This window comes from Telmatherina bonti (genome assembly GCF_933228915.1).
Source record: "Telmatherina bonti genome assembly, chromosome: 17".
Classification (NCBI taxonomy): Eukaryota; Metazoa; Chordata; class Actinopteri; order Atheriniformes; family Telmatherinidae; genus Telmatherina; species Telmatherina bonti.
This window is the reverse complement of record NC_136615.1, coordinates 23,213,747-23,241,369: the sequence shown is the minus strand read 5'-3', so window position 1 is coordinate 23,241,369 and position 27,623 is coordinate 23,213,747. Positions and strand designations below refer to the sequence as shown.

Here is a 27,623-nt window from a genome sequence, read left to right as displayed (position 1 = left end):
TATAACCTAAAAATGTATTTTGGGTAATTTACAGTGGGTCTGTAAAGTCCATTTTGGGAAGTGCCAAAGCACAGATGAGAAGTTTGCTTCACTCCCGAATGTGCAAACCATAATTTTGCATGATTCTGGTGGGATCAAAGAGCACTTAAAGAAGTTTTTGGAATAAATGCAAAAGTTTTGTTTTGCTATACAGTTTGGTTTGTGCTTTTAACTATTTAAACTTCACATAATATGTCGCCAAAAATGTGACCTTGTTCAACTTTCATCACTACTCTTAAAAGACAAATTTATACTATTCCCTAGAGCCCTATAATATTGTTAATTTGCTGACTAGAGCCGCCTGTACAGTTGGCACCATGACAGGCATGCAGATATTTGCACATATGAGGAAGAATCAGTCCTGTTAGCCAAAGCCATAAGACTCTACCAAACATTACCACTCAAACAAAACAATTCAAACCCAAAGAAATTTTATCTCAATACAATGAAAACATGAGAACAGCAATGTCCACTGAGGTGCTTCAGCCAATTCTTCTACTTGAGGCAAACCACACAAACAGCATGTAATATGAGAGCGGAGACTCTGCTGTCTCATCACTGTGGGACAAAAGCTCTCTGAGGTAGCAGCCAAAGAGTGGCAAAGAAAACAATCATTAAGTCATTTAGCATGACTTCAGTCCACCTCATAAAAAAAGGAATGAAATAAAATGTAAAAAAAACTCCACAAATGTGCCCACCGAGTCTGCCTTTGTTTAAAATGACTCATGAAGGTTCTTGCAGTTCACATTAAAATGTAGGAGGTTTTTTTTTTTTGTTTTTTTTTTTTTAATATAATGAAGTATTCACTTATTCAGTCTTCCTCTCCTCTTTACTTCCTCTTTGCCATCATGGTGTTTCTGGGGTGTATTTGGAGTCTATTCCTCTATTCTCCTTGACACAAGTGTAGAATTTCAACACTGGCCAATGGGTTCCTGACATATTTTACCTGTATGACAGCTCTATTACAACTTCTCTAAAACTGCTCAGGTTCCCTTTTTCAGCTTCTGTTTCTGCACAGTTACTCATCAAACATTGCATTTCTAATTCCTCGATCAGGGGTCAGCAATATGTGGCTCTTCATCCTCACGAAGCTCTTCAGGTCATCCTCCCTGGCTCCAGATAAAAATGGTGTTATTCTGATTGGAAAGATTATTTAATGTTTATTGCCAAGAATCTTAGCAAACCGATATGATTTGTGCCAAGGAATTAGCAAACAACAGCAAGCAACAAAAACTGAACACTGAAAGACATTTCCAGAACAAACACAACATTTGCTTGACAGCACCAAGCTGGAGATGATTTAAAAAGCAATTTCGGAGCTTCTGTGGGAGGATGAATAGTGCAAACAAACTTTAAAGAAGTGGCTCAAATCCCCAAACTTCACTGCTGCTGTAGGTTTTGTTGCAACTCAGGAGAAAATAAGTCTGCACACAAAATGAAAATACACAAAATAACTACAATGTTGGGGCATCTATTCCTAGACTCAGTTAAAATTAGAGACATGTCCCTCTACATAAAGACTGTCAAGGACAAGACCAGTAAAATGAGAACAAACATCTCAGATTAGCAAACAGAAGCAGCCCCAGCAACCTCAGTAATATATGCTGAAAAGAGTGATGTGGACCGCTTGAGCAGATACATGCGTAAACTGATGTTGCACAGATTTAGAATTTCTGTTTTGTCATGACACATGGAGAACCAAACTATTTGGTGGGATAGGGTGTAAAAATGGCTCTTTTATTATTATAATGTTGCAGACCACTGTCCCAAGATGGATTTAGCTGCTACATTGGTTTTCACAGAAAGTAATGTGATTTTTCTTTTTGGAGGAAATAACTGTTTACACTTTCTACTGTGTTCCAGCTAAATTCACACTGACAAATTACCACACATCTTAATTCTGACACTTAAGTAATCTCACATGTCTCTTTTGAGACCAAGATACATATAAACTTTGTACATACGAAGACATACCTAATTTATTATTTGTCACTTTGGTTAGGAGGCAGAAATAATAGGTCTAACACATAAGAGGTTATTAGAGTTGTTGGTTAAAGTTCAGTGTTTTTAATCTATATTTCAAAACCATAAACTATGTTGTTAGCTTTATATACAGTAAATATAGGTTTTGGGTATTTATATATGGTGCAAAATGAAAATATGTCATTATAAGACATAAACAGTGGTGAAACCTTTCTTGCAAGGCCTAACATACTTCCTAATACCTAAAAGAGAACTAAAGTGGGCGGACTCGTCATCATCTCTCCATGTGACAGAGTCCCTGCTTAGAGTGGGTGTGTCTGTGAAAGATTTGCCCGCCCTGTTAAGACAGGATGCAAGCAAGAGGCTGGAGTTCTGCCCTGACCCTGAAAATAGACTCACTCTTCAGAAATTCAGCTCCAGCAACCGTCCTCTGTCAGTGCCTTGGTCAGGGGGAGTTCAGCTTTTACCACAAAGCTCATTGGAAAATCAGACCAGTGCACTGTGCTGTGTTTGCAAAGCTTCATGCCCTATTGATATTGACCTCAACCTGCATGATACACTTGTGCACTTGGTGCAGCAGCAGTCTGAAAATCCTTGTTTAATAGATGCAAATCTTAAGTCTTGAAAGACAGAAAAGCTTAAAGAATTTATTAAACAACCCAACGCGCACAAATCTGCACAGCACATGGGAGAATAAACATGACTGGGGATGCTGTGAATGCAGCCAACATCATTTTTGTGTGTATTCACACATGCTATATTCATGTTTGTCTACGCCTCGGCTATGTCTGACAAACATAAACAAAACATCTCCTGAACTGTCGCACAAACCTCTCACCTCGTAAGCAAACTGATGTTATCTGTTACCGAGCAGCATTAACAGGAAAGAATAAAACAAGTAAAAGGTCTTGGAAAAAGAGACAAAGAAGTCAGGATCCTATTTAGAAATCCCCACAGCTCCAAGCAGTGAAAAGTACATCCAACACCACTTGGTGATGAGCAGTTATTGTAAATGTGCTGAAAGGTTTTTCTGAGAAAAGTCTAGTACCAGAGGGGCAAAAGAAATTGGGATGCTGCTGCTGTTTGTGTATGTGAGAGTGTGCTGCACCTGCAGAAAGACATGAAGTGCCTGGGTTTGTGCTGTTTCATTAGGGAAGAGAGGCACTGTACTGTACCTACAGCAATAATAAGCCTGTAATGAAAGGACAGCCTGGTTGTGAATCAGCAGACCCCTCCACAGCCAGACCCTTAGCTCTTACAGCAAGAAGCAAAAACTTCAGACTTGAAGAATGGAAAGATTAATAGGATAAAATAAGGAGCAATGGGGGTTTTCTTGCTTTTGCAATTCAAACCCAGCTGCAGCCTGGAAAATGGGGTCAAAGTTTGAACTCTAGCGATACCGCTGGCCTGCTTCGGACAAATGCTCAAAACCTCCAGACAAAAACAGGCAGCTCGTCGAAATCCACCACATGATTTACTTTATTTCTCTGCACACTTGCCTTTTCTCCGCATCTCTCTTTCTGGTGTGTACCCATGCTGGATGTCAGGGGGGTGGCAGTGTGTTTGTTCTCAACTCACCTCCTCTGGAGAACACTGTGATGCCATAAGGTAATAAGATGCTTGTCTGGCAGAGCACAACACAGCTGCATAGCTATGAAACTGTGTAGGCGAAAAATCCAAGTAGAGCTTGTATTACACTCATGACAGTCTGATAGCCAGGGGAAAAATATTTGAGTTCAGTGACTTTTTTTTCCCATTGTTCTTTCAAGATTACAACACTTCTAAAAATACCCAGCCGAAATGACAGAATTATGGTCTTATTATGCACTTAAAATGAAAACAAGCATTATGTCTGATAAATATCTAATATGCACCGATTTCCTATCTTGCCTTTGATTTTGATTCTTAAATGTGATTATCTGCTGATGCCAATGCATCAAAACTCTTATTTAATAAAATACAGCATAATATAAATAGTAAAATTAGCTGTCATCTAGCACCTTATTCTTTTAAATAATGTGAATACACTCTTTTTAGTCAGCAGCGTTTTGGAGGCATTTCGTGACTGGTGAACTATACCTCAGCTTTACGTATTTCTACAGGTCAGAGAAATCTTACTTCTGATTTCTAACACCAGAAAGAGGAGGACCGCCAAGTACAGTGAATATGGATTCCTTTTCTATCACTTTAGCCTTTGTGTTGTCTGCTGAAATAATGCGCCACATAGTAGGGCTTCACAGCATAGGAAAGACATGTGCTATGCCATAATACTGTTGAAAATTAAGACGACAGTAAATCAGACTTGATGCTGCTTTGATGTTCCACTTGCAAAACTCTCATGCATGGATGGATGTCTGTTGAACGTTAAAACATTTGCATGACTTAACATTGCCTTTTTGGAGCTCTCTGTGTACCTCCTTGTGGTTGTACAGTTCATGGCAGTACGGATTTTGCAATGTTTTGACCTGGTGCTTGGCAAAAATGTGTCATCTCTCTTGTCGCTGTAATAGTTCCAATTAGCTGACATGTTATTTTATTTTTAGCCATGAGCTCTACATCTGCATTTTTGTCGCTTCTCTTGCTACCTGAAGCCATCAGAGTGCTCACTATGTGTGTTCAGTTATTAGCATCTACATGGAGCTGGAATTCTGGACGGTGTGGGCACATTTACACATGTACCAGACTAGGTACAGTCTCTCCACAGGTGGCACTGCATTAAGAATTACTGAAAGAGAACAAAAGCCAAAAACAAAGAAGAAAGTTAGCTAATCTATTGGTTAATCCAGCATCTCTCTTTTTTATACCATATAAGAGCAAAATATGGAGCTGCACCAAATCCTAGTGGTCACTGGTTGTCATGTTTCTTTCAGAACTTTTACCTTGTTCTTGACCACGCACCAGAGCAACCGTATGTTTACCCACAAGTCCTTTTGTGTTATATTTTGTATGAACCAAGAGCCACATTTGTAGGTTTTCCCAAACAAACCCGATTTGAACTCTGCAAACACTGAACCCTGATGTGTCCATTGGGGAATAGCGAACCCTTAGAATGTAACTGTAAAATGCTGTATGAGCATGTGTGTGAATAGATGAATGTGACATAGTGGTAATATTAGGTGGTCTATGACTGGATGACTGCTATAATGGTACTATATGGTAAATTTACCATTTAAACCTCTCTGAGAACATCCTATCAAACATGAGCTGGAATGTGACATGAGTGTTGGCTGTATTTTTACCAACACTTGAAAAGATGACAGTGCCAAAGAAGTGACGCAGGCTGCTCCTTTGTATGTGGCCAGATGTCGCCAGTGTGTAGCTTTAGAATAGAAAATAATAGGTGTGGCTACTCTTGACACACACTCACCATTTAGTTTGTATGAATCTTTCTGCCATTTCCTCTCATGAACCATGTTAAAGTAACATCAACTAACTAATCCAGCAACACATCCTTCTGCAACATGTATCTTCTATATATACCAGCAAACCTCCAGAACAAAACTGTTGGGCAGAAATTTTTTATCCAACCAAATCTGGTCGATAACAACACAGATGGTTAAAAGAAAAAGAAAATATTCAGACTGAGTCTGCATACGTGGAACAAAGCGGAGAGATAGGCTTACAGTCCTGGATGATAATGGATGATAATTATATCATGTCAACAAATAGTGATGGGAACACTAGATATGATATGTGTGAGGAAGCAGATCGAGATCTAAGAAGAGCAACAGCATTAATGGAGCTACGGCGTTTCTGTTAACCTCAGCAGTATTTCACACAACAGAGCAGATTTAAGCAAACACAGTTATAAACAGTGTCTGGTGGATTCTGCAGTGATGTAAAGCTGCATCTTCATTCTAATATAAAATGCATTAAAAATGCATTAAAAACTCCACTGGCCTCCAGCAACCTCTTGTTGATATAGACAAGAAAACACACTGCAACAGATGGTATAAAGTTGTCTTTTGAATATCTGGCCCGAGAAAAAGGGAGCTGCTCAAGAGCTTTTCTTTTTGGTTTAATCTTAAACTGAAAAACTTTTATTTTTATCATTTAATGGCCAAAACATGCGGTATCATCACCAGCAAATGCTTTTTAGGTTCATGGTTTAAATGTAAAAATTAAATTTGACATGGTAAGATGAAAACTAGCATCAAAGTTTAAACTCTAAATATTTCAAACATATTTTGTGGATCAGTACAATAACAGATGCAACAATGGGTCCTCTTTGCAGATAAGGCTCAAAAATCATTGAACATAAGCTTCTAGTTGTAATTAATCTCTTTGCAGACACTATACACACCGGCACACATACGGTTGGTGTTGCAAGTGTTACATTCATGGATTTTCTTTAAATTCACATGAAAGACCGGGTGGAAAGTCAGCATATTCTCCAACTGTGTGAATATTCAACCAGACAAAGACAGTGTGAGCTCTGACACTTAATCAAGCATTATCTGCTCTGCAGTGACAAACCCTCCAGCACCAGGTGTGAATGTGTAGCGTTGTGGTGTGAATATTGCCTGGATTGAGGACATATCATTCCAGGAACCAAATTTGCATTGTGCTTGGCTGTTAACCAGCTTCCTTTTTTATTTCAATTAGTAAAATCTAAAATACATTAATACTGACTGCTACTGTATTTTTAAAGGCAGATCTGGGAAAATGTTACACTTTCTGGTGTTGGCTTCATTTTAAATTGCGTGAAAAGAAAAAAAGAGAGATAAAACTATCCATATGAAATGATTACAAAAGGAAGGCAAACATCCACAGATAAATGATCCATTTATTTAATTTGGTTAAACCAAATAAGATCAAGGAGCAGCGTGACCGTCTTTAATTTTTCAGTTATCAAATTACTTTGGCTAATAATTTTGTTAGTCTCCCTCTGCTACATGTAATTTCATCTTGGTATAAAAATAAAGGTGCCGACGGAGGTGCACAGTAAGTTTCTGCCTGTTATGCTGGCAGCTGGAGGTTTGAGTGAAGATTTTCCTCCAGCTTATCAATCAAGATCAAATCGCAAGCAAGAATTTCCTGTTTTTTAATGCTAAAATAAGCAAAAGGGATTTTATTTAAATGCTGGTACACAAAACCAAACTCAGTCCAATGTTGTATAGCTTCAGGTCTCAGATGTATATTTATATGTGTAAAATCCAAATGCATCCTTGATGGCCTGCCGTCATCACCAATACAGTCCATCTATTTCTCTTTGATGCCCTCAGTTTGAGTCTCTTTAGAAGGACTGAAATAGATGAGGTCCAATTATTATTGCATTTATTCAGATTGGATATTACTTTTCAAAAAGTTTCCTTCCAATTCAAGGAGCAAACATCACCCTGAGATCACTGCCAGTGTTTCCCTCCTAATCATTTATATTCAGTTGTTCACACTTGACTAAAACAGCAGTCATTAATTTTACGTCTAAGTGTACAAGCTGCTTGGCACTTGTGTTCTTTGTTCAGGATTTTCATTGAGTTATCAGTATTTTAAAAAAAGACAAAGAAAAGAAAACTGATCGCCAAATCACTCGTTCTTTGGCAGAGGATATCTAATTAGTTTAATTGTCACTTGGGGTGAAACATACTGAGAAATAAGTCTTTTTGTTTGTCTCCCTTGAGCTGTAAAGGGGGAAGAAAGACCCAGCAAACATCTAATTAGCAAGTGAATAATTGTTGAGCAAATGGGCACCTCAAGATACAATATTGAACGTAACCGTCACTCTCCAAATTATTGTATTTGTTTACTACATGGTGGGACAAAGTGATTTGACTCTCCATGGCAGAGACAGATTTTTATGCCCTAACGCTTATTGAATCCAAGCTTTTATTATAATACTAATAAACACATTACTCCCAGACACTAGCTAGACATTAGAAGTCTTTCAGTTGCGCAAATTGTTTCTGGGTCTGTTTTATTTTATTCTTTCTAAAATTCACCCAGATTCAAGAAGAAAATGTGGCTTGAATTGAGAGCACAGCCTATATAGGGTTCATTTCAACGTATACTTCAAGCTCTCCATCTGAAGCTTTGTTCTTTGTTCAAAACATTCCTTGCACAAACTGCCCTACTGTTTGAAACAAAAAAGCAAAATCTACTATCACTCATCAGTCCTCTGCTAATGTCAATGTGCAGAGAAAAAACAGCTGATGCTTTTTTCCTCAACACATATTCAAACACATTTATTCCAATTCAGACATTTCCAGACAGTGCAGTGAAGATCTCTTATTGCTTGGGGTTTCTCTAAGTTCAATTCAGGGGACAGAGTAATGCTGCCATTTTATTTATCTTGGGTTTATTGAGAGTGAGGAATAAGCAGGAGACAAGATGATTATCATTACAGAGAGGACAGCTCCCATCCTGCACTTCCAATATAAGGAAAAGATAACTGATAACAAATACAGTAAAAGACAGTAAGGTTTCATTGACTGGATGCATCTTAGGCTGCAGGATAGATCATGTCAACATCCCACACATTATGCCCCTTTCCTGAGAATAATCGGGACTGGGAGAGCTCTCCTTTTGAGCTGGTTTTTCACAAAGTGACAAAAGGGCTGCCTGCAGTTGGTGAACAATATAAAACTGGTCATTTAGATTTCTTTACAAAAATGGCATTTTCCAGTGGTCAGCATAGATTTCTTAAAATTTCAGGTGGTAGCAGCAGGTTAACGTACTGGACCAATAACCATTCACTTTTTTTCTGGACCAGTCGTTGTGCAGCAAGTTAGGCTATAGCACTGATGGTTTCTCTTTGGTTGTAGAAGTCTGTGCTCTGGTTAACTAAGGCGTAAAGGTGTAAATCGTCAGCTTGATCCCAATACAATACTATAGTGATTTCAAAGGATGTTGTGGAACCTGGCCAAACATTTCAAGGACGGACAACCTGTCCTTCACTATGAATTCTGACAGGTTAAATACCTAAAGTCCCATTCATCATTTAACTTAATGTTTTACACGTATTACTGACGTTGGCGCTGCCAGTGGTCAGCCTTAATGTTGATTTGTGATTAGCTGTTGCTAGCATGCTAATAGGCTACACTAGCTGCATTTTGTTGATGCTCAATTAATGTTGGTTGCTATGTTATATGTCATTAGTCGCAACTAGTAGCCTTTAGCTAGCTGAAGTTTCTCAAATGTGTTTTCTCAAAAAGTTGCAGAATGAAGCTAAGAAAACTTGATCTAAAAGGAAGACATAGTCAACTCTACCACTACTGTTAGATGAGCAAAGACTCTGAGGAAACATATTGACATGCTTGTCTTTATTGCCAGAAATCTTAAAACAGTGAAGACAATTAAGGTCAGTGAGACCGACGTTTAAACAGCCTTCTTTTAAAGTCCTCTTTCAAACTCTTGTGTGCCTTAAAAAATTTGTGCACTTTCAATTTTAGCCTTTAAAAAAAAAAAAAAAAAACGTAGCTGAGAACACAGCACTTAAGTGTGTGATGTTTAATTTAACTGGTTGTTGTCTACTTGTGTACTTTAATAATGTTTTTCTAGTTGTTGTGTCTTCTGTGTGTTGTCTTACCCCAGACAACCATTAACATTTCTTTTTGCATGACCTCAGACAAGCGTTATTTGCATATTTTTTGTTGAAATTGTTGATTTTTGGAATATTTGAATGTTAAAAGGATAAAATCTGAGACAACCCTAAACTATTGTCAAATTGTGTTGTATTTGGGTGAATTATTTTTGCATTTATGTGCACATTTATTTAACTAGCATCTGCAATTCCTTTGAGAAAGAATGTTCCATGCTGAGATAGAAAAGATAGTTGATCATGTTAATAAAATGTTTTATGTGCCTCTAAATATTTTTCATATTTAAACCCCATGGTATCTAAAATTATATCAAATATTGACTATTTACTTGTGCATTGATACAGTTTGAAATGTTGGTAATGTGACAACTCTAAGTCTACCCCTAGATCTAGACAGTCTAGGACTAATTGTAAAATGGCGGGCCAGAGTACAGCCATTTTCAAAATAAAATTGTGTTTCACAAAGAATATTGTACAGATCTTTTCAATGCACTGACCACATGATGTGACAAACGAGTGTGGAAAAACACACAAAAAAGAGGTTGTATTATATCCAGCAATTGTGAGAAGTCAACAGTTCCTTGAGTCCAAAAGCATATTTGATTTTTCATTCATTCATTCATTCATTCATTCATTCATTCATTCATTCATTCGTTCATTCATTCATTATTCTTACAGCTTAATCTGATGACGTGTTGCTGGGAAGCTGGAGCCTATCCCAGTAGTCTTTGGGCGAAAGGCAGGGTACACCCTGGACAGCTTGCCAGTCCATCGCAGGGCTATTTATTTCCTGCTACTGCATTATAACTTTACAGTTTTGATTTCAATTATGGTCCCTAGAGATAAATGATGATTAGACTCCAGAAAGTCTTTAACAGAAAAATAACTAAAGACAAAATAAAAATATAAAAAAAAACTTCAGGAAAACGCAATAGATGTTATTTAAAAAAAAGAGGACTTATATTGTATGTCATCTTCCATCATTTTACAAACATCAGCAATAGGAAAGAACTTTACTTCATGAGATGAGACACAGTCACTTTCCAGGAGGAGTAAAACTTGCCCCCAGATCCCTGAAGTGTGTATCTGATCTTTTCAAGTTTTGAGGTGGAGCATGAGATCTGTTATCCACAGGGAAATATTTGGTGGTTTAAAGGAATTCAGGATTACTTGAACTTCATCATGCCATTCCAGAGACAACCATAATTACAGGAGGCAGTGAAAAGCAATGGCAAGCAAATATTTGATCTGGAGCATGAGCAGAACAGAGCAAGCTGCTTCAGTTAAAATAGAAAGACCACATGGAGTTAGTTTAGGGTTTCCTATGTGGAAAGCTAGATAATGAGCAAGTTACGGTAAGCCATGAAAACAAAAAGAGTTGACAGAAAAAGAAGAGGATCATGTCTATCTGGGCTAAAGAGTAACTCCCATCCATCGTTTCTGTCAAAAGCAAATACACACTGATTATTTTGAGATAAATGAGTACTTGCAGCAAGCACAAAGGCAAGATGAGATCATTAAAGTGTTTCATTTAGCCATGTTGAACAATTAAGGTAATTTACATAAAAAAGTTCAATATTTAATGTGGTTAAATTATCAGCCTTGGTAAATGAGTCTGTGTTCTATAATTTGGTGGTTGGTGCTTTGTTTGTTGTCCACATCTGTTTGAACACTTTTGGATTTATGATACTAGCTGATTAAATCGAAGCAGCCATCTAAAGCCAACAGGACAGGAATAATAATAAACAAATTGACTAAAAATTAAAATGGGGCTGAGAACTGAGCACAGTGTTATTATCCACAAGCATTTACTTTGATGTTATCGCATGCAAATGACAGCTGGCTGCTGTGGCTAAACAACACACTTTGGTATAATATGGTGATGACATGACTTTTTTGCTGCATGAAATATGTGGTGGGTCCTGCTGGACCAAACATACTTCCACAGGAGGGTCGCTGCATAGAAAAGTTTAGGAAATCCCCTTAAGGTTTGACAGTCTCTTATCTAAGTTAAACAGACTTCCACACTTTTCTAATGTTATTTAAAGGCGGAAGTTGATTCTTGTTTTTAGTGTTTCCAGCAAATATTGATGTTAACATGACATTCATAGTCAACTGGCATCTATGTTATTTGCTGACTAAATCATGTTTAGATGAACATAATTTGAATATAGCTAAACCACTGCATAAGTTTATTTCTTCAGCGACTGCTTTTGCTTTTATTACTTCAAGAATATTTAAAAGCAAGTACTTACTTACTTCTACTCAAGTAAAAAGGTAGATATGGTATGTTTGTCTTTTTATTTATATTTTTATTGTAGTGCTTAAATACATGTGCACTACTGTGAACAAATGTTCTTTCTTGAATTTTATTCAATATGACCATTTTGGCCTAGTGGAATAAATAAAACTCCATGAGGAGAGATGTGTCAATCACGCAGGATCATTCTAAGATCATTTGATGGCTTTCATTGCTGTCTGTGCTTCTGTAATGACATACTGATTGAAGGGGCTGAATATGTAGATTAATTGGATGATTAAATCCATTTTTTTAATACATTGACAATAACACCCTCAAAGAATATATGCTTTCTGCTTTGAAATTGTGAATAAGTTAAGATTTATGAAAATAAATTAACTGCATTCTTGAAAGTATTTAGGATTAAAGTATAAAAGTCTGAATAAAACCGAAAACTTGGCTGCATCTGAACTCTTCACCTGCATTGTGCTTGACTTGAATAAATAAAATTGAATGTGTAAGATCAATTCAAACCATATAGTTCACAAACATGGCCTAAGGCTTTTAGTAGATGCAAACATTGTAAGAGGTTTGCACTCTGATTTAATAAATTAATATGGAATACTCTTTTAGTGTGTGCATAAATCAACTTTTTATGAAAAAATATATTTATTAACTTATATAAAGTAAGCTGAAATATGCTCGGAAAACTTGCAAGACTGAGCCAACAGTTAATTAAGCTCGGGTGCTGCCAAACTTTATTGACAAATCGATGTGATCATTGTCTGAAGGCATCTGGAGAAGTATTTCATCTCCCACACAGCTATCCTACAATGGCTCCCAATGAGGTGTCAGAGGTCTGAAGATCCTTTTTGAATTGATTTCTGAGGAAATCATGAACTCCATAATAAAGCTGACAGTCCTCCCTGAAAACCTGGCATCTCTGGAGAGCTTTAGGACTGAACACGGCTGAGGTGACATATTAGATAAGCGTTGATTGAAGAACTCGGTTTCCTCTCCCTGCAAAGCTGAAAAAGTGCTATGGAACATGCTGAACAATCGCTCTCTGTCAATCTTTATGGAGAAATAATGTCTCCTTAATATGCAAATCATCTCCCACATGACATTGTTCCTGAAATAATCTCCTTGCCCTGAATATGATTCCCATGATGCATTTCTACACACAGGAGGTCACACTGGTTGATGGAAGTGGGACAGCAATTCTAAAAGTATCTTGATGATCCGGGCTGAGAATTTAATCAAACACTGAGATATAAACTAGAATCCAAGCTGCTCTTTTTTATTTATGTTTTCAGTGCTTTAATGTTGAACTGTTTCACACATCCTGAATGAGGACTGAAGGTGACTTGAAGGTACACGCGCCAGAGACTTGAGCTCTGACCAGGATTTTGTGCTGAAACCTCATTTTCAGGTTATTTCTTTCAAACACTTAGTGTTGCTAAGTTACAAAAACACCTTCATCCAGGATGTCCGCTCCATCATTTTTTACAATCAGTGTTTGTATCAGAGGTTCTAACCCTTAAATCTGACTGGTCAATAAGAAAGAAAGAAATTGAAGGTTGATATTCATAGAATTGTATGGGAAACAGACACAACCAACACAAAAAATGTGTTCACAAAACACTGAAGTTTAAAAAGATAGAAAACATGGATACCAAAAATGTGTTTATTTATTTTCTTTATCTATACTACTTTCCCTAAAACAGACAGCAATTAGTCAATAAGTAAGCTTGTTGGAGTCTGATTTCAGATTCCTTTACGAGCAAGACCTTGGGAGGTTGCCGTAGTGACCTCTGACTGGTCATCTCAAGTGGCCTGATTGAGCACAAGACATAAAATACGCCTGGCTAAAATTAGAAACTCAAGACCAGTGCTTGATTAAAAGTGCAACAGGTAATAAAATCAAAGATCAATAACAGAAAAATATCTGATCCAGTGGTGCCTGGATCCTGAAGTGCCACGAGTTGCAACCACTTTTGACAATGTTCATAATGCTACCACTGCCAGAATGTGTACAGCCATTTTGCATTTGGCTGATTCAGGTCGTATCCACTCTAAGTGGTCACGACACGGACAATGACCAGACCAGTGGCCAGACCAGTGAGTGACTATTCTGAACATGGTAGCATCTTCCATAAACCCTTCTGAATGATGCAACAATGTGCATTCATCATTCTCAAATGGTAGTAGCCTTTATTAACCATTCTGAAAGCTGTAGCAGCAGGTGTGCAACCTCTGACGGTGGCAAAGACACTCAAGGTGGTCATGACCATTCTCAAAAGTGGATGCAACCAGTGCCACTTTAGGATCTTCTCATCACTATCTAATCACTTTACTATTATTACTAGCATGTTTTATTCTCCTAAAATGAGCCATTTAAATCTCAATAATCACATTTGCCATTTTATGCCACTGCTGTTTCTGAATGTGTGAAAATGTGACTCTTCTGACCTTTAATGCCAGAGCAAGGGTATTTAATTTGGTCCTTCATAGTACGAAGTCCAGTGGGTTTGCTGGATTGCAGCCCCACTGTAGAAGCCAGTTGAATACCCCTGTGCTAGATCATCGATTGGGATAAATAACACATTGAAAGGCATCTAGACAATGACAGTTCACATATACACAACTCTGAAGTAGTTCCCTGTAGTGCAGTCATCACTACACACTGGATCCACTCACATATGAAAACATATTTTTGTCAGGAAGCCACTGTCCATTTGCTTGCCATTTAAAGTCATTGCTGTGATTATCTTTATCACTGAACACCAGTAATTCTTACCTAACACTAAGTATATGCATGAGCAAACAAAACTGTGTCTTCACGCTTTGCTTTTTAGGAAATGACTCATTTTCCTTTAGGCTGTTCCCTGCGGGCATCATGTCAAATCATCTGCCTCCATCTTCATCTCCAAGACAGGGAAGTGATTCACATATTGATTCGGTATAGGTTTTATGTCAAATGCTCATCCTGACACAACCCTCTGCATATATCAAGGCTTGGCAACCGCACAAGGACGGCACTAGCTTGTGTCCCCCTGGGGCTGCTTTCCATGAAATTACAAACTACACCTGAAAACACCTTCAAAATTATTTCCTTGTTATTGTTGACCCCAAGTTGGTTAATAGGTGATGTATACAAGATAAATTATGTGGCATAAGTAAGATTTCACAGTAAAGAATCACTATCATGTACCCCTATTCATCACTCATTCCCTTGTTAGGTTAACAATTAAACCAATCAGTCATCCAGGGCCTTAAAATCTTTTAGTAAATTATGCTCGTTGATAAATCTGATTCTCCAGGCACAAAACCAATAAGCATGTCTTCTTTCCTTGACCCTCATTTATTTTAGTGCAGCAATCCTTGACTCTTCATGCAATCAGTTTCCTCTTTAAGCCCCTCTATCCCTGGGCTTCTAGAGTAATCAGAGGAATCATGATTTGCTGGTAGGCAGCACAGAAGAAACCCTGCTATGTGAAAAGCAGGAGCACCATGCAAGGAGGCAGACACAGAGAGAAGAGGGTGTCTTTAAGACAGAGGAAATGTGAGCAAAATTTCAGGGAAATGAGGTACTAATGAGGGTTGTGGAACTGTTGGTGGCCAGACTGGTCGAATGAAAAACCCTATTACACCCTTCTGAACAAAAACTGAATTATTAATATTAACATTTCCCATCTGTTTTTCTATATTAAAAGCTCCTGATACGCTGCTGCTGGGTGGGGGATTAATGACACTTGAAGAAAATGAGATGGGATTTAAACAGCAGAGTGAGTGGAGATCCTTGTGTGAATATATTTGAAGCTACAACTTCATTTTTGGAGCCAAATACTACTTGAGTCATTGTTCTGCTTCTGTTGCTGTTCAGCACATAATTGACCTAATTACAAAATGCATTCATATAAATGGACCCATCTTTATTCCAAACCACTCTGCAAATTCAAATCATGCAAAAAATAAGCACGACTAGCTGTAAATTTAGAAGAAATGCTCCTGTGAATGAAGCGATTTTGGTTGTCATAATCTGGTTTGTTCCGCCTCTTTTATTCATAAAGGTGTACATACTTTTTCCTTCTCTTTTGGCAGTGCTCTTAAATGTAATTGATAAAGTGTTGATAAGACAATTTGTTTTAAGGGAGGAGAGGTTAAGGTGCACACAAGCAGGCAACCCCAACAACCCCAGTATAATTGATGCCAGATTGCTTTTTCTTTAAGTGATGAAACAGCAAAATGTAGAATGTGGATGTCCTGCCTGGCATCTTTACATTTCTTATACTATTATGTAGCCTCCAAGGCTTTCCCAGGAGGAATAAAACAACTTTTATTTTCCTTTTCTTTTTCTCCTTGGCTGGATTAAATTATGGGCTCTTTATCTCCTCTTGCAGTCAGAGTGGTGTCATCCTAGAGGACTGGAGAAAATGACCTTTTGTGACCCGAAAGAGGAGGACGGCTTCGGGTGTATTAGTTTTCTTTTCTTTTTCCCCCCCAGATAGACATGCAATTCACATTTACCTCCAGATTTCTCTTTCAGGACCTCCTGCAGACCCCAAACCAGATGGTCTGAACAAAACCTCTAACACATTCCGTATCTTAGGTCAATAGATACGGAATGTCACATCGAACTAAGCAACTGGCTCTTGTCAAAATGACACCTTTACACCTCCAGATAAGACTCAACGGCGCCAGGAGAGAGACCCGGCAACTCTGCTTTGATCCTCCCCGAATATACATTCTGGGTGACAGATTCAGCCCTCTTCCCACAGGAAGAAACTCCAGATGCACTTCTTTGTGTCTCCTTTAAATTTCCTTTCACTAACTGGTTTAATGTAGCCTACATGATTTTTGTTGATAGGTTTGACTGAAGTTTCCCTTTTTTATTCATTCTCATATGTGATTTTAATCCTTGAACTGATCACACATCAGAATCAATCATGAACACTTTACTACATAATGTTGGTTATATCCTTCCAAGTTTGGAACCCCTGTTAAGCAAATAATAGGAATGGATAAGAATGTAACTCTCTTTCAGGATTCATCGGCTGAGGAAGACAAGTCATGCCAATGGATTAATCCACACTTGATAAGAAATATGTGAAATATGCAACAATTGGGTTTCATGTGTAAAAGTATTACTATTGGTAAATGTTCCCTTTTCAAGCAAACAAAACATCTGCATGAGTCCCCAGAATGTTGATTGCCATGCTTAAAGCTAGGAAACAAAGTTAATAATTTGATTATCATGATCGTGTTAATGAAATGGGAGAAAGGAACCAGGGCCCGCAGTGAAATAAGACCTGAATCACTCCTACCCTCTTGGTTAACAATCAAAGCTGACCTGATTGGGTAAGACTGACCAGCCTTCTGACTATTAGTGGTTTGTGATTGGTCAGGACCTAGGAGGAAGGGTCCAGTTAAATGGACCCGCGCTCTGGACTTCGTGGGTTTTTGTCCTCCCTTGTCTTCTCTCTCGGCCCTTGACTCTCGATCGCCGTGATTCTTGTACTTTGACTTAAGTTCGTTGCCCTCTCGCAACTTTCCGCTGTACGCAGCTGTTTCTTTGTTCTCATAAGTTTACTCCATCTCTCTTCTTTTGTGCGCGTAAGATCTTAACGAGATAAGTTTGAACAGAAAAGTAATATTTGTTTTGAAGGCGAAACAAGCCTTGTTTAAGTTTACCCAGCGAACATTTTTATTTTTCCTTTTTGAGATCAGTAATTCACCAGAACCGCAGTTCCACTAATTTTTGCGTCTGTACAAGTACTGCCTACCCTCAGACAGTACGCGTGGAACACAACCTTTGGAATAATTTGAGTACGAGAAACACCGCCCTTGGTTCTGGGATTCTGCTGGACAGAGATCCCAACCCGTTCATCAGAGCAGCTCCAGACCTACTTCTCCCGACGCCAGAAGGTCCATTTCCCGGAGACTTGCAGTCCAGGACAGAACCACCCGGCCCGCCGGCTCCATCAACTGACCCAGCGGGAAAAAGTAGGATCTTCATAGCGCTTTGATATCACTTGTGGTGTTCAACAGTACATCAAATTTAACCAAAGTATAAATTTGAATTCTCATCCAAACACAATATCACTAAGTATAATTTTAACAAAGATTTAAGTGAAATAACGATACCGATTTAATTGCTTCAATTCCAACCAGTTCCTTTCTGCCCCATTTCATTCAATTCATTTTTACCTCTCATTATTACTGTCATAAATGAAAATCCCTGTAAACAAATTCACTTGACCATCTCACCAATAACCTCTCCATCATTGCTCATTTTCACTGCTGTATGTTTACCATCATTGTAATAAATATGTATAATCAATTCATCCGTTCTTGTCATAATTTCTGAATGTACAATTTCTGGTTCATTCGTTCTGAGAATTTACTACTTTAAGTGAGACTGTGTTTATTGAATTAAGTATATTTCAGGTTTTCTCATCCTCCTGAATCTTAAGTTAAGTAAAAGTGATGAGTGGTGCTCCGAGGTAATTAAAATTTAATAAGTAGTAATTGATAGAGGCATACTTTTACTACAATTATATGTTATGTTTGGCTTTCTTTCCCACTGAGTACACAGTAATTTGACAGACTTTATTTTATGCCGACCTGATCAGTTCACGCCCTGTGATCAAAAGGGAAAGCTGTGCGTTTCCACGTAAATAACTGCTCTGTTTCGGTGGAGAAAATACTCCACCGAACAAAAAGCACATTACATTTCAGCTGTTATGACTCGGTTCCCTCAAGTGCTGAAATTGCCAATGCGAGCTATGCAGTAGTAGAAAGAAGCTGGATGGTAACATAGCTGTGCAGTGAACATTTCTGGCCTTTGCTCGACTGAATGGTTTAAGTTTCTAAAAAGCTCAAAGTGTGGTTTGTTGAGAGGACACACCCAATAAAACACACAATGTCAACTAAACATCAAGTGTAATGGAACTGGTTGGAGTGATTGTAGCCGTCAGATGACTGATTTTTACATGGATTTTTCATGGTTTGAGTTGACACATCACAAACACATTTGCACACATGCACACAACATATCAGCTATGGAAAGCCAATTTATATGTTCAATCATCTGATAATTACTTTATGGACCTTCCAGTGGCGCAAAATGATAATCTCAGTGCGTCCTCCGGCCCCCTCAGTGACAAGAATCAGTCACCGTCCAACTAATAATCATCTGAGCTGTCTACCGTGATATGCTCTCTGTCTTTCATGATGAATAAGTAGCTGTAGTTAGATTAGATTGCTTAGACTGACTGCTACACACGATCAAACACTGAAATCTGATTATTTTTCAAAGTGAAAGCAAAAGAAAAAAAAAATTCAAGTGCCCACAACTGTCTAAATTTCTAATTAACACATTTTCTCCAATAACAGAACTTTGGTGGAATTTAAAATCAGATTTTTAGCAACTGTCTCAACTTTTCCTCTTTTAGTATGCACAAATTCATAGTTACATATCATTTATCTTTTGCATAAGTTCTAATTATGAAGTTAAGTTTTCCTGCTCCTTGATCTCCAGCATGAGGGAGTCACATAGGGATACTGAGGAGACAGATCCCGTTCCCCGGAGTTTCTACAAAGGAGCTCCATCTCTGTGGTCTCTCAAGAGAACAGAAGAAAGACTTTCTGTTCAACTATTTCTTAGCACCCCAAAAAACGCCTAGAAATGCAAGACCTGTCCTGGACTTGCAAGCAAAGTTCTTTCTCCATGGTAACTCATAAGAAATGGCCGAGCTGGGTTCAAAATTATAAACTTGAAAGGCACTTTCAAGTCTTTGTGGTTTCTCAGCACAGGAGATTCCCACATTTTGCTTTTTAGAGTAAACCATGAGAGTAAAGAAAGCTACACCCACTATTTTTTTTCCAAGTGCCTGCTTTATTGAGAAATATAGGCGGCGGCACTGGGAAATACGAGTTTTCTTCAAGCTGAACAAACAATCACTATCTCAATATGGCCAGCAGCCCATGCAGCACTCTAACCCTTAATGCCATCAGAGATGGCGGCACTGTGGATGACTGCAGCCACTCAAGACAATCAGTTTCAGCATCTCTCAGATCCAATAATACTTGTTCATTTTTGTGGGAAACCATGACCATCTAAACAGGGCAAATGTCAGACAGGAGCTCGTAAATTTCTCCTACTTTTAAAAATAAAGAAAAGGAAAAAACATGGAAGTTAAATAAACTAAATACAAAAGGTAAAGCTCATCACTGAATACTCTTGTCTTACTGTTGTGTAGAGGGGGCAAAGTTTGTCCATTATCTTCAGAAACATCTGTCGAATCAGCTGTAGGAGCTCCAGAGTCCCCAACAGAGATCCAGACTTTATAATCAGTTTGTTCAGTTTACTCGTCTCTGGTTCTGATATGCTGATCCCAACAAATGGCTGCATAATGTAGCCGATAGTACTTTTACAACAGACTAATACATTTAGAAGATATGCAACATCCTGGAGCAGACGGTGAATGATCTTAGCTTCCTCGAAGAGTCAAGTCTCATCTGTTTCTTCTTGAAGATGAGCTCAGTGTTGCATTTCCCGCTGAACTTTGCATTTCTTACATCTGCATAAAATAAATTTACATCTTTTTTTTCTCTGGTGGGGCAGCTGACAAACTGTTGGACGAGCAGCAGAGAGAAAAACTGTTGCTGAAATCTCCAGACGCCGCAATGAATGCGTGAGGATGTTGTGTCTGTAACCTAGCAACAACTGAGCTCATGATGTCATAGCCATATCGGTAGCAGTATAATACATACCACTAGCAGAAAAACTACACGTAAACTTTCTGGGCAGATGAAATGGACAAAAAGCTTAAAGTTAACAGTTTGGTTAGCAGTCATTCTGACATTTCAATCTTGAGACAGTGTTCAGGCATTTGAGAAAGGGAGATGTGTTCCTGAAGCCATGTAGCAGAAAACGGCTTTCTCTGTATTCCTTCTGTGTCCCTGTTGGCATTTCTAGTTTGTCCATTTTCTAAGACAGTGACAAATCTTTTCATCAGTAGGTTTGGAAGAAATCATTTAAAATTCAAAACAAACATAAAAATCTCTAAAAAAAACAAAACAACATTTTGAGTAACGATGGATTGCCTTCAAGAAGTTGACAACATTTAGGAAATTAACACAACATTTGGACCTACGACCAGTTGCTGCCCCCTGGCTACACACACACACACACACACACACACACACACACACACACACACACACATGCTAGTATTTTCTAATGACCAAACATCCAGTCCAGGACTCAGCCTCTTGCTTACTCACACCCCTAACACTCCTCTAAGTACAAACCCCGTGATACTGTTCTCACAAGCTGTTCACACTCACCCCTTCTGTCCTCATATTACATCACGTCACAACGTCTACCTAACCAGCAGCACTAATATGGAAGTCAATCTTTCATGTGGGAAATGGCAGAAAGTGTAATTAAGGTGCAGGGGTCTGGAAAAAGAGTTTGATTTGCCTCATTTTTATCAGATCCTAGAAAAATTGGAAGAAATCATTTTTCTTCTGTTCTTTGTGTAGCTTTATGTCAGAAGCTGTACAAAGAACAGAATAAAAGCACACAGCAGTGCTTTGAATTTCACAATACAGATAGTGCACACATATATATATATATATACATATATATACATATACATACATATACACATATACATATATATACATATACACATATACATATATATACATATACACATATACATATATATACATATACACATATATACATATATATATATACATATACACATATATACATATATATATATACATATACACATATATACATATATATATATACATATACACATATATACATATATATATATACATATACACATATATACATATATATATATACATATACACATATATACATATATATATATATATATATATATATATATATATATATATATATATATGTATATATATATATATATATATATATATATATATGTATATATAATATTTGAAGTGCTTTTCTTATTGTCTCATCTCTACATCTGCTACTCTCAGCAGCATACACTGAGCAGTGTTGACACGTAACATGAACATGCCTGGGGTGCAATAGCGAGTTAAAAAAAAAATAATCCTGTGATTTTTCAACAACTCTGAGTCAAAGTGGTAAACGACATCAAAGCCAGTTACCCACCTGCATTCACACACAATGTGGGTTTGCAGCTAACTGGGGGCTACAACAAACATAATTATTCAGTTGTTTTAAAGACATCAAAATAGTATTTTTCATATTAAAACTTAGATCAAAGTCAAAATCTAACTTGATTATTAAACAATAATGAATAGAAAGCTACAGAAAAGATACTGTTGTCAAATGCGGCTCACACCTTTCTGTCCTCACACTTATTTACATGAATTCCACAAAGAACGGTGTGAAAATAATGAAGCGTAACTTCGAAACGCTGCTGCTACGAGGAACTGTGGGACAGATTAATATTCATTTGACTCATTATCACAGCTACAACTTAGATCCTTCCCAGATATTTCACTTCAGAACATTTTTGAGAAAAATAAATGAATAAGGACCATCTGTATGGACTCCTGCCCTCTGTGTGGCGTTTGCATGTTTTCACCCCCATCCACATGAAGTTTCTAAGCGCATTTACGTTTGTTTTTTTTACTCTAATGATATATATTAACTTAACTGGTGATCCTAAATAAACTGTGGGGTTGAGAGGATTGGCTATTTCTCTGTAACTGCTGTAATAAACCGGCAACATGACCAGGGTTTACCCCACCATTTTCCCTTGGCAGCGCCGCTTATCCCCAGAGCGAGACAAAAACACTGGCCGTCTGAAAAAAAATGCAAAGAAACTACAAATAAATTACAGCCAGGTGATCAAAACCTTTTTTTTTTTTTTTTTACATGACATGAGATAAGCCAAGAAAATGCATCATATCAACTTTAGTTGAAGACAGACTTTAAAAAAAAAAAGAGGAAAGTGAGATATAAAAATGGCAGCAGTGTACCATCTGCAAACCTGGCAGTTGGATGCTAAAATGTTTTGAAGTGTTTAGCAGGAACTAGTTTCGAATGTAGATGAACAACAAACTTCAAGAAAAACTAACAGCAATGATGTACGCAATATTTACTAAAACATTCAATAACTTCCAACCTTTACAGCATCCAAAACAAGTGGTCGGATAGTTTCATTAACCGAGAATGTGTGTGTGATTTCAGACCAAGTAAATAGTCATTTCTAGTCCATGATCTGCTTGAACTCCTCCAAGAGGCATATTAACTGCAAGTCCATCGAGCATATAAGAACATATTTACTTTACTGGCAATATTGAGATATCGCAGCAAGTCCTGACTTCATGCTGCAGAGAACAAACCCCGTCGCCATGTAAACATCTAGGAAAGCCCCCACTTTGACGATTATATTCTCTGCTATGATAACAGCTTCATATGGTGACGCCGCTGCGTTTTTCATGTCATTGTTGTGTTTCACTCATTAAGCTTGTGTACGCGCCGCTGCACAAAACTGGCCTGGTATTCTTAAGTCAACAGCTTTAAAGTACAAAGACAGAATGTCCGGTGTCATGTGTTTGCTGTTTTCATGCACACACTCCAGCTATGACATTTTCAGAGGCAGTGTGGATTTTTTTAAAAATGCAAATGATTTTACCCAGCGGCTCCCTGGGGTAAACTTTAAAAAAGACAGTGTGTTACAGGAGAGAGCAACTGTCAGGAAGATTCACACAAAGCGAGTGTGCTGACTAATAACACTGCTGATAATTACGATAAAAGGAAACATCTCTTCTGCCATTATGACTCCCTCAGTATACTTTTTGTCATGTCCTGAGACCTGTGCTCTCCTTCCCGGAGCTACTATTTTGGAGCATTTATTGAATAATCATCTGCTGTGTGTTACCATGGGAACGTGCAGCTGCAAACAAGTGAGTGCGTTTATATGAACAAGAATATTCTGATATTAACCTGATAAGAAGAAGGTCAACAGTTTCTAAAATTGCTCTCCGTATGAACGCTGCTGTGTTTCCATTCTCCAGACGGTGTCTAGACTTCCAGTGAGAAAAAGGCTACAGCATGTTCCGAAACCAAACATAGAGCTGCGTCACATCTTTAAGCGTATTTCTATCAGAACTTTTACAGCGTTTTTCCACGTCTGACAGTGAGATATTATTTCCCAGGGCCCGCGTTGTAGCTCAGCTCGCCTCCTGTATTTCGGGCCCAAAAAGAGAAACAAGAGCTACGTTTATTGGTGGACCAGAGTTGGCTTCTCTCATCTGGATCTGTATCGGCCGGGTTTCATGCTCAGCCAATGTATTTGTTATCTGCACACCTTTGGTGTTCCTTAACATTGTGTCATAAACAGTTAAGAAAAAAAAGAATTATCATTCGCTTTGAGATAAATCTATAAAAACAAACTTTTTCAGTCGACCTAACAGTAAACCCATGACATGACACCATCCACTTCAGTTCATTTTCTTTATAGCTCCAGATCACATCTAAGGTTACCGTTCCAGTCTTATGTTATTCATGTAATTTACACAACAGCGTGTCATTTCTCACAACAGCACCACGCTGAGTTCCTGCTCCAACACACACAAACACACACATGCTTGTGAATGCACATAAAAGTTGAGCCCACTCCCTCCAGCAGTTCTGCACCGGTGTTATGCTGAGAATTACATGCTGCCTTTTGCAGCTTTTACTTCTGTCCACTTGTTTTTAGAGAGCTGTGCTTTAAAGAAATTTAGAGCGACTCCACTCTGTAAAACAGTCTTTGTCCACTTCATCAGTACATGTCAAAAGTTCAAGTTTTTTCTGTTCTCATTTCAGTCATGCATGGAAAATGAGTCCCCACTGAGGTTTGTATTGTGGTTTACTATGAGACTTGACTGCTGAGTCTTTTATTATTATTTTTTAATTATTTTGTCATGATCACGTCTCATCTCCGCACTCAGAGAATCATGTGAAGACGTGTTTCCGCAGCGCTCATTTACATTTACATACCGACATTTTCATTGCTTTTATAAAGCCAGTATGCAGGCATGTATAAAAACCCAAGTTCAGCTTCATGTGTATGTATTTTCACACGAGGACGAAGATGCATTTTGAATAAAATCAGCATCTCTGTCTCCTTTGCTACCCTCCATGTGACTACATGAATCCTTGTTCTGCAACAAACTAGCCAAAGGTGTAAAAATGAAATAAAAAATCCTTGCAAATCCATTGGTATGTAAGCGATACTGCAGATCACATGCGCATCGCAGATATTGTGCAGCTCTAACTGGTTGACTAACACAAGTTCCACTATCTACCAGTAATGTTTTTACATTCATTCCCAGTGACCACCATTCAATTTGTGTCACTGGTTTTTCCATTGAAATAAAAAACTACGTCCTGCCTATTGTCTTAAACTGACTCTATCTGTTGACAACGACCAGAAACGGTCCCTGAAACGCCATGCTTGGTCATAAGAGGGTTAAAGATTTACAAGGTTTAGTGACACTAATGAAGAAAAAGGAGAAAAAAAATAAATATTATTCATAACTTTAAATTCTGAACCAACTTTATCCCATTTATAACTGGAACCCAGCAAGGACGCGTCCTCCTCTACATGTCCCCAGTCCACGACGGCCTCCTCAATAGATTGCACAGAAACATAAATATATATTTTTTCATAAAGGAACATTTTTAGCCGATGTCGCCAGTATTAGTTTTCCATGTTGATTAAATATGTTTTAACTGCTCATGAGGAAGCAGCATACCTTCATGTTGCAGCCAGAAAGTCACAAATTATGAAGTAGAAGTTTGAATGAAATGAGACTAGTTCACTTTTGCAATTACTTGTTTCAAGGCTGTTTGTGTTTGCAACAAAAACAAAAACAAACACACAAAAAAAAAAAAAAACCACTTCAGGGAAAAAGCGTATCAGACACTGGCAATCTGACCTTCGGGAAACAACTGATTGAAGCTGAAGTGCAACAGATTATGGCTTTAATGTCAAGTTTCCTGGTACATGTCTCAGCTGTGAGAATATTTGGGCGATGTAAGCGCTCAGGTGTACGGTATGTTCTGTTTAAATTGACAGTTTTCGCTGTAGAAAGCCTGCTTACTTTTTATTTGGATTAGATTAAATTTCCCTTTCTTACTTTCCAATAGACGATGACTAACATAGATGCACAATACAACTGTTTTTGGAAAGATGCGCATGACGCATCAACAGCAAGACAGCAAATAAAAAAACGGGAAATATATAATGCTCTAAAGTAGAAACTCAAAGCAAAACCCCAAGTAATACAAAAGGAATAGATTTATTACAGCTCTGTTTGAGAAATAAAAAAAAGTGTAATCCCCAAGAAATGTTGTCAAAATGAAAAGTTTAGGACTTGACAGAAAGCAAGACAGAGAAATCTCAAAGTTGGGATGAGCAGCAGCAAAAATTAATGTTGCCCCGAGCGGTGAAACCAAAGAAAGGTGTTACAGTTGAACTCCTTCCCAATAAAAATGTTACATGCTCTCAGACTTTTAAATCCAGCATTGTGCACTGTCCCTCAAAACACTGCAAACACACACATTAAGCATGAGATTAGAGGCATCAAGTCATCCCAACTCTTGCTTTAGCAGCCATGCATGCATGTTAATCTGAGGGCATCATATAAAGCCAGTGCACAGAGGATTTCAAACTGCATCCCCAATGTAACATATGTACATAAAAATATAATGCATTAGAATTAATAATGCATTTTAGAGCAAGAATTACCGGGTAAGAACAAGTTTAACATCATTTCAAAACACAATCGCAGCTCGAACGGATTTATTTGCATTTTCTAGTGATGATTATGCCTATTTTTGTGAATTAATTCAGCTCTGTGATTGACAGCAGTGGTGGATCCTCTCTGTTAAGCCCTTTCAGAGGATGATAAAGAATTAATAAAGTATCCTTCGTGGATTTAGTCTATCTGAGACGTGTTAGAACAGCCTATGAGGACAAAACAAATCCCCTCGCATGCATTTATTTATCATCATCATCATCATCATTTGGAATTCGTGTTCTAATGAGATGATTCGTGCTCGTGAGAAAGAGTAGGATCACATTTTCTTTCTTTATTTTTATTCCTGCTGTTTGCATGCTGTGCTGCCACTCTGGCTCGTGAATTGGACTGCAGAGCGATGTTAAAATTCAGAGCAAGTATGTGGAGAAGACAGCGTTTGCTCTTTACTGGACGTTCAAGGAAAAAAAGCTGCTGGCCCATTGGTCATGGGATGATAGAAAAACTGAGGCGAGGTGGGAAAACTTATCTAAGTAGGCAGAGGGGAGAAAAAGAATAAGAAAAAAAAACAAACAAAAAAAAAAAAAAAAAAAACTTACCACCCCCATGTCCAGCTGCTCGGGCGTCAGAGAAGGAGCCCCTCCAGTCAGGGGTAGAAAACAGAACATCGGCACTAAAAGCAGCATCTCAGTGGAGATATTCCCCATCAACTTTTGAAGAAGCAGAGAAATCATGATGCCCTATGACGGGCTGATCCCGAAGGGCTCAGACATGGACCCCGCAAGACGCATCCACGGAATGAATGGCACGCCGACACTGTGAAACGTCACCGGATAATTCTACATCACTGTTCACCTCAAACACGTAAAACACATGAAAAGCGGAGCTGCTGGACACAGTTGCGACCATCAGAGCACTTTACTCCTTTCCATAGAAAAAAAAAACTGGGAAAAACTTGGTGCAAACACCTTCTGGGCTCCCGTAAGAGATGCGACTCTTCTCTTTATGTCAAGTCCAGCCAACGTACGGTTT

The 27,623-nt window shown here is 38.1% G+C and overlaps 1 protein-coding gene across 1 annotated transcript in view; it reads right to left on the bottom strand.

Annotated features, from left to right (window-relative positions):
- The window catches only part of LOC306768652 (matrix metalloproteinase-17-like), a gene marked incomplete at both ends in the record, with an annotated part of 104,800 nt that extends 77,475 nt beyond the window's left edge, over nucleotides 1-27,325 (bottom strand). The window contains one exon of the mRNA XM_079257067.1: nucleotides 27,191-27,325. Coding sequence (XP_079113193.1) covers nucleotides 27,191-27,325 — 135 coding nt within the window. The remainder of the gene's footprint in view (nucleotides 1-27,190) is intronic.
- Nucleotides 27,326-27,623: the final 298 nt, after the last annotated feature.